An 8,201-nucleotide genomic window follows, 5' to 3' on the forward strand; every position below is an offset into this window, starting at 1 on the left:
GAGCAGCGTTCTTTCATTATCATTTAGTATATCCAGATATTTTTCAAAACTGCATTTTTTTAAAGAGTTAAATTTATCATCTTCCCATTTTTGTAAAAAGTACTCTTTAAGTACATTGCAGGATTAAATTCTTAAAAGAAAATGTGGGTTGATATGTAATGTTTTCTTTGGTACAATACCACAGTTGATTCTATTGAACCATTTACGATTTTCATCAGTTGCTAGTTTATCATCAATCTTTTAAACTTCCTGGAAATGTATTTTGAAATGAAAACTACAATATAATAATTGAGCTCTTTTTCTCTTTATTCATTCACACAAATCATTCACAATGTAAGACTTGACCAGTCACGAATCCAACCCTACATGTTTTATACCGACATCATTCCACTCTTCAAGATTCAATGCACAATCTCTCATTATTTTCCTACAAATATTTATTTTTCTGTACAACAATGTTTCACAAGAAAGTCGTAAGCTTATTATTGTTTATACATTCCACTGAAAGATTTACAATTTTCATGCAAAACACAACTGTGATATCATTTTACATCAGATCTCTCAGTTACTAAATTACATAAAGATTATACAAATGTATCTAGATGAAGGTAAAATAGCAATCTGCACATGAGAAACATTGAAAGACCCAAGTATTTCCTTAAATATTATTTTAAAAAACCAAATGTAAAACAGATGGTTTGTGTAAAATTCATTAAAAGACCAAAGGAAGTGGCAAAGTGTGTTTCAAGTGGAATCCTGTCACCAAGAATAGGTAGCAACACCTATATAAATTTCCTACCACTGTTTATTTTGTATGTCATAAGTAATGTATTATATATGTATCTACATACTTCACCCAGACTCTCCCTCTTGTGGTATCAATATTTATATAACTTGCATTTGTTTCCATTTTTAGTAACATCTAAAAACTTCTATTTAGATCCATTGTACTCTGTACTCGCCATTGTTCCTCGAGCCAGTTGTATTCCTGTAAACTATTCTTCGCGTTGCTACATAAATGACATATTGTGTCCCCACTGACACCCCCCCACCTCCCTGCCAATTGTGTCCCCTGTCAAAAAGTGTGCCATTGCTGAAAGGCTATGCCTCTTGCATCCTTTTTGACATATTTTGTTTCTGTTGGTGTTATACCAAATGCTCTACATCCTGTGTTCCAATGGCAGAGTCCCAAGTGACAAGATGTCTCCAATGAAATAACTGACAAATAATGTCACCAATGATATACTCGGAACTTTATTGCAGACCAGTACCCCTCACCACTTTGTCCATCAAACTGTATTCCATTCCATGTATTTCACAGTATTACAATGACGTTAAGAGAACACCGGGAATGATGATCTGACACAATTATGACTTGCTACTTGTGGCGACTGCACCCATCCTTGTTGGGTCTTGCGAGGGGTAATGAACTGGCATGTTGGTGCCCATCATCACCCTGGGGGGCGGGCGCATAGGCATCATCCCTGGGGGAGGGGGAGGTAACCTCACACCTACAAAAGTGGGATTATTTTCATTAGAGCGAAATATTTTCATATGAGTAAAATTTTAAGTATTTACTTTTTTAAGTATCACCCTCAGTGATTTTTGGGACATGAGTGCCCACTATATCTCTTAGTATTGAACTCCTCAAAAATTTTGGAAATGGCACATTTGCTAGACTTGTCCAAAACATTTCACAAAACATAAGGAGTCCACTGATGAATGAAATTTTATTTCAAGTGTTAAGGAATGATTTGAAATCTTTCTGAAATTTTGAACATAATTCAAGATTTTACAATATCAAATTTTTTGGAGCATATTTTGATACATACCTGGAGGAGGAGGTCCTCTGAACATTCCAAATGGCATCATGTGAGCACCTGGGGGAATTAGACGAGGTGGCATTCCTCTTGGGGGACCAGGTGGCATGGGAAGGTGGTGGTTGGGGGCATTGGGTAGATTGAAGAAATTATTTGCAATTTCTTCCGGTGGTGGAGGCAAGGCTGCAAGCAGATAACGATTACCATTCAATGACAATATTTATGTGACGATAACTACCTTAATCTATGTAAACATCAGTATGTGTATTGCAAAATTACTAAAAGTCAATATCAACAACATTTAATTTAGTAAGTTGGATTAAGAAAGAAATTGTTTTTGTTTTGTTATAATAGTTTCGTATGTACATATCTTGACCGCATTTCTAAAATACTCTGACTTTCATATGTAATGTTTATCTTCAAGATTTTATCCTGATTAAATCTTTTGTTAACGGATACAAAAACTCTAGATGGAATACATACCCCCTGGAAGACCAGGAACTGGCTCAAGAGCTTTTTCTGAATCCTCTCCATCTTTCTTTGTGACACCAAGCTGGGCTTGAGATTTACCCCACTTGATGTTAAGACGTCTCCCACCCATGATCAATTTATTAAAAGACTTCTCTGTGGCATTCTCAGCTGCCTGTCGTGTTGTAAACTGTACAAACGCACACTGCTGCTTACTGGCGATGTTAATCGATCGGATTTCTCCAAACTGGTAGAAGTGGTCTCTATAATGGTAGAGTTTGTAAAATGATTAAACAGCCATTGTTTTAACAAAAACATTGCATACATCTGGTAGCTCTGCTACTCTAGAGAAACTGGACGAAGGGACAGAACTCGTTACTACAGAACAACAAACTCTGTGAAGGACCAAATTCTATCATGCCATATTGTTATCCCCAAAGTTTAACACTGATATACAGAGTTGGACAATTGTAGTAGACAAAGGATATGAGATATGACCCAATAATACAATACATGGATTGGCAGCTAAACAAACCAATAATACCACTTTGAAGCACTAGAGGAGTTCTAGGAACGTTTTAAAACATTATTTAACATTTCAAGATTGAACTATCATTTGACAGATTCAGAAGTATCAATGGGATATCTTCTATGATACAAGGGGGGCAATTGAATTTATTTTATCATTGTGATTTACAAACCTGAGTTCAGTTTCTCCTATTTTGTCCCCGAGATTCCCAACATACAGTGTAGTGATTGATTTGTCCTCTGGGGCATCTAACTTTGGCATATTACTGTAGCGGTTCATCAGTTTGTCTGCCACTGGGTCATTCATCCCGTAAAATCTGTCCTTGATGTTTTGATCTGCCAAAGGGTCATCAGGATCTGTTGGTTTGTCATGTCTGTGGAAAAATATCATTAGATGTTTTAAAATCATCAGGATCTGGTCATTTGTCATATCTGTGGGGTAACATCAATTTACTTATATGTTGATGATAGATAGAATCATATAACCCCTGTTATGCATTAAAATCATATCTTTTGCTTTGTGGAGTATGTAGATTGATAAATATTTGTAGAGAGTTCACACAAAGTGGATATCATAAGGATGTGATTCAATTATCATGTTAATAGTACAGAAAATATCAATTCATGTACCAGATCACAAGGAAGCTGAATGAACCATAATATTTCAGGGCTTTTTCTGGGGGTATTTGGGGTCGTTAATGGGCCCCATTCCCAATTGAAATTATTTCATATTTAAGCAAAATTCCCAAAAACTGCAGTTCACTCCTGAAATAATCTTTCCAAATTCACAAAAAGGCCCCTTCCCACATCAGTGACAAAAAGCCCTGTAATTTGTCCTATTTTAAGCAATGCATGAATCTAAGATCATCTAATATAACAGCGTTCTGCAAATACAGTAACATGCTGTGCTGCATTGTATCACACACAATTACAAAGCTGTATTGCTGTGTCTAAATGTGAAGCCTATTAGCTTTGTAAGGGGCCGCGGTGGCAGAGTGGTTAAGGTGTACCGACACTTTAACACTAGCCCTCCACCACTGGGTTGCGAGTTCGAAACCTACGTGGGGCAGTTGCCAGGTACTGACCGTAGGCCGGTGGTTTTTCTCCGGGTACTCCGGCTTTCCTTCACCTCCAAAACCTAGCACGTCCTTAAATGACCCTGGCTGTTAATAGGACGTTAAACAAAAACAAACCAAAGCTTTGTAAGGTGTGAAGCCTTACCTGTAGGGACACTCCTCTCCTCTCTTACACTCCCCTTTAACCCAGAAGGAGCAGATGTGGGGTCTATTCCGTTTGTAGTATGGTGTTGTGCGTGCCAGTTTCAGTAACATGTCACTAGGTGTCTGGGCTTTCCCTAACTGTCCTGGTGCAACAGTGCCATCGCTATTGGCAATCTAAAAAAAATCATATTATCAACTACAAGTTAGTCTTTTTTTCATGGATCTTATGTTTATGAAAAGTATTGATTTTTACGCTACCATATGTCATGATAGAATGCAGAATATACTAATCACACAGATCAAAATTTTGATATACACATATTGTAGTCTGCAAATTACCATGGCAATATATATATGTATACTAAAACATAAACTTGGTAATTAAATATAACATAATGAGACAAGATGATCTCCATTCACCTACATCTTATTCTATCTTAATTCAAGTATACGAGAAAAAGTATTATTATACCTCATGTTTATAACAGTGCCTGTGATTAGCCGAAACGCATCACGTGGAAGGGGGACAAAACATCATATCTCCCTGAGGTGCGTGAGCCAGGGAGACAAATATCATATCTCCCTGGACCGCGTGCCCCCATGGCGACCCCCACATTCTGTTGCGAGGAGTTGTCTCCCTTCCAGTTATTTACAAATGGCAGACAAACAGAAACGCAAACGTTTTCATGCAGTCGAAGCAGAAATAGATAAAATTATGCAAAACAAGACTTCAGTTTATGTTTGAGTATCATCATTACTGATTATTTTTCGGTATAATAAACAATTTATGGCCCTGGATGCAGGCAAGCCCTTGGGAAATATGATGCCTTCGGGTAAACAAACCTTCATATTACCCTGCATCCAGGGCCATAAATGCATAATATTTCATTTTTATTCTTTTGATGTTCAACATTTTGTACAAACCTCATTCTCCATGTTCTGTGTGTAGAATTCTTTGTTTACATCAGACTTTGGCATGTTGTCCTGGATCTTCAACGCTGCATCCCTCACCTGTACAGGTAAGCCTGTGGACAGAATTGAGTGATTAAACGATTTCTATGAAAGACATGTAACTCTATATTGATAAAGAATGAGCCCAGTGAATCGGATCCTACACACAAATTAAAGATTACAAACACAGTTTATTGATTTCAACCAATAAATTGTGCATTTCATAAAAATTCCTTAAAAAGATAATTTAACCATTCTTGAATTCTAAATCTATAGAAAAATTCCTCAAATTGAAAAAAGTATTTGTTAAGAAATATCTTGGAAACTTTATTACCATATTCCAGATCTAAGAGACATGTTTGACAGACATTCTTGATCTTTGAACATGTTTGACAAACTTCTGTCTTCTTGAACCTCATACGTGCACCAGGACACCATCTGAATACTGTGAAAGGACGTGCACAGATTTTACACTCCTTTCCATACTTCTCCTTCATCTGAAAGTAATCCATGTAAATACATAATGTATACATGTACTACATAACATATCATACAGACCACTATGGATACACATCTTCTATCCATTCAGAGTATTCAGAAACATCTCATTATAATGTTAGTTTTCATGTACTTGTGTCAATTTAAGTCAATTCTGATCTATACAGAAAATCCAATTTCTGAGTATAACAAATTATCGCTCATGAACTCTTTCAGTATTGGATGAATGATTATATAATATAATAGAAAGCAATACATGTGGTTTTATATAAAAAACATAATCATTATATTACATACTTATTTTTTCTGAAGATGATTTTCTATCAATTATAAGTGTTACAAACTTACCATTCGTATGTATGGGTTGTCTCCAAGACATGTCTGGCATAAAATTGGGAAATCCTAAAATAGAGAATAAACTACCCGGTAATATAAACATAGGATTTCAATGGACAGTTGGTTAAATTATATGAATATATACTGCACATATTCTACATGACAAGTACTGACAGAATCAACAATTAACATTTTTGAAGATGGTGATATTTTATTTCAGGGCCAGACAAAAGTTTTAGCAGCTTTGGGTTTCATGACTACATTACATATCCTAACCCTGTCTCAATTCTGAGAAAGTTGCTAGACTAGTTTCAGCAATTTCAGAAGTAAAATCACTATTTCCCAGAAATTGGATGGGTCAAAACACACATATGTCAAAATAGACCTGTGTTTTCAAACCCAAGAGTTGGATCTAATTTTTTCTGGAGTCCAAAACATACTCTCAAGGGTCTATTGGATGGGCTGAATCATCTCAGTTTTTTTTTCAAGAATGGAGACAAGCACTTCAGATATAAGGCAGCTTCTTGACATCTTGTGTAGGATTTGCTGGAACATGTGACTATAGTTATAGGTGTGATAAGTAAGGTAGTCTTATATCCACACATGTCTTGTCCCGAGCTGATCAGTGAAATATAATGCTACAAATTAATGGGTCCCTTAGCTTGCATTGTCTGGTAAATTGGGCAGAATTGGAAGTATTAAATTCAAATATAACAAATTGTTCACATTTCATATGGGTAAAATAACATTCATACAATACATATGCATATTGGCTGAAATTTCAAAGTGACGTCATAAGAATTAAACGCCAAAGATTATGCCACTGATTCACGCACTTTCCCAGCGCATATATTCGTAGAGTTTTTCATCGTAAAAATAAAGTAAATAATAGATTAAATTTAAATAGAATATCCCACCTATCTTACTTACAAGACAGAATATATATATATACATGTAAGCTAATTGGTGTCGGTGAAATATGTGATATTTTACGGAAAACGATTCAATATCTTCTGTATTTTCTAAGTGAGTATACGTATATATACAGACTATTAACTGCAGTAGTTACTGCAATTTTTTTATCATAAAATTTTATCTATTTATTATATTAATGAAATATGGTTGTGTTTGTACAAGATATCATACTCTTGTTGTTGCAGTTGTTTAGTTCAAATTAATGTACACTTTTTATCTTTCTGATATTACTCTGGTTAAATCATACTAGCCAGCATCACTTGTAAAAACGTTGTAGTCTGTTGACAGTTTCAGTATGCTATAGTACTTTCATTCATATGTAGGGTTGTTGTTGTAGTTTGGGAGGTTGGGTGGTTTTTATACATACACGTCTGCCCTTGCTGAGACAATGCAAGGTAGACAACTTTATACAGGGGGTGGACTTTATGTTAGCATACCTGTAGCTATATTTTTTAGTAATTTTATCCAGGGCACACCAGTTATTGCCATAAGATAGAATTATCATTCCTAAGTATTATGTAAACATCAGTGTTTAGTTTTAGTTGTTTAAACTCTGTTGTTCATTTACATTTGTATATATTTCTGGTGATAATGGGCACATGCCCTATTGGATATGGATTAGGCCTCCACAGCTAGCTACTTCATTGTACATATTTCATATATCATCTTTATCTTAATAAACTTGTTAAATTTACTAGGCCTCCACAGCTAGCTACTTCATTGTACATATTTCATATAGGCCTCCACAGCTAGATACTTCATTGTACATATTTCATATATCATCTTTATCTTAATAAACTTTTTAAATTTACTATACTCTTGTAGTCATCATTTCACGTCTATGCCATTGGCAAATTGAACCTGGGTGTGGTGGCGGCAGTACATGACTGGGTGTCACCGGTTGAAACCATTTGACATTCCAATCAGAACTGATGATCAACGCGAGTCGAGGTGACATCCTCTCGTGGCATTGCTCACTGCCCTACACTTCATTCATATTATTTCGAACATATATCTTGACGGACATGCAAATATTGATACAGACCCTGGAAGTCTTTTTCAAGGCTCATCCGAAAACAATATAAAATCACCAGGTCCGTCTTCATTTCATAAACGAACAAAACCGGTCCAACTCGCAACTGTTTTGGTCAAAACGAAAACGGCCTTGGTCATATTGCGAGGCTCAGAAACCGAGATATCAATGTTGACCTCCCTTAGTTCACTGTCCTTTATCAAAACATGCATGAAAACGAAATGGTTATAAACAGAAAGCTTACAAGAAAAACAAAAAATATATAAACTTACAGACTCTTCCCAATTTTGACGATTGTACGTATTCGCTCCTTTAGAAGCCGCCATCTTGAAACTCGGTGCTTGGTTGTTTCTTTTTTTTCTAAACGAAACG

General features: G+C 35.7%; 1 protein-coding gene across 1 annotated transcript; it reads right to left on the reverse strand.

Moving 5' to 3' along the window:
* Positions 1 to 288: 288 nt before the first annotated feature.
* On the reverse strand, positions 289 to 8,194 carry LOC117335749 (pre-mRNA-splicing factor RBM22-like). The gene is made up of 9 exons (XM_033895931.1): positions 8,102 to 8,194; positions 5,834 to 5,887; positions 5,322 to 5,484; positions 4,961 to 5,061; positions 4,038 to 4,210; positions 2,990 to 3,190; positions 2,304 to 2,551; positions 1,833 to 2,003; positions 289 to 1,511 (listed from the first exon to the last, which is right to left on the reverse strand). Exons 1-9 carry the CDS (start codon positions 8,153 to 8,155, stop codon positions 1,369 to 1,371), a joined length of 1,308 nt encoding a protein of 435 aa, XP_033751822.1. The 5' UTR covers positions 8,156 to 8,194; the 3' UTR covers positions 289 to 1,368.
* Positions 8,195 to 8,201: the final 7 nt, after the last annotated feature.

The sequence above is a fragment of the Pecten maximus genome, chromosome 1 (genome assembly GCF_902652985.1).
Source record: "Pecten maximus chromosome 1, xPecMax1.1, whole genome shotgun sequence".
Classification (NCBI taxonomy): domain Eukaryota; kingdom Metazoa; phylum Mollusca; class Bivalvia; order Pectinida; family Pectinidae; genus Pecten; species Pecten maximus.

Excerpts from the sequence above, each read along its gene's own strand:
- LOC117335749 (XM_033895931.1), bottom strand. The coding sequence starts at position 8,155 with ATGGCGGCTTCTAAAGGAGCGAATACGTACAATCGTCAAAATTGGGAA. Across the intron at positions 2,552-2,989 it reads ATAGGAGAAACTGAACTCAG|AGACCACTTCTACCAGTTTG; the intron begins GTTTGTAAATCA and ends CTACCATTATAG. Across the intron at positions 2,004-2,303 it reads AGTTCCTGGTCTTCCAGGGG|CCTTGCCTCCACCACCGGAA; the intron begins GTATGTATTCCA and ends ATCTGCTTGCAG.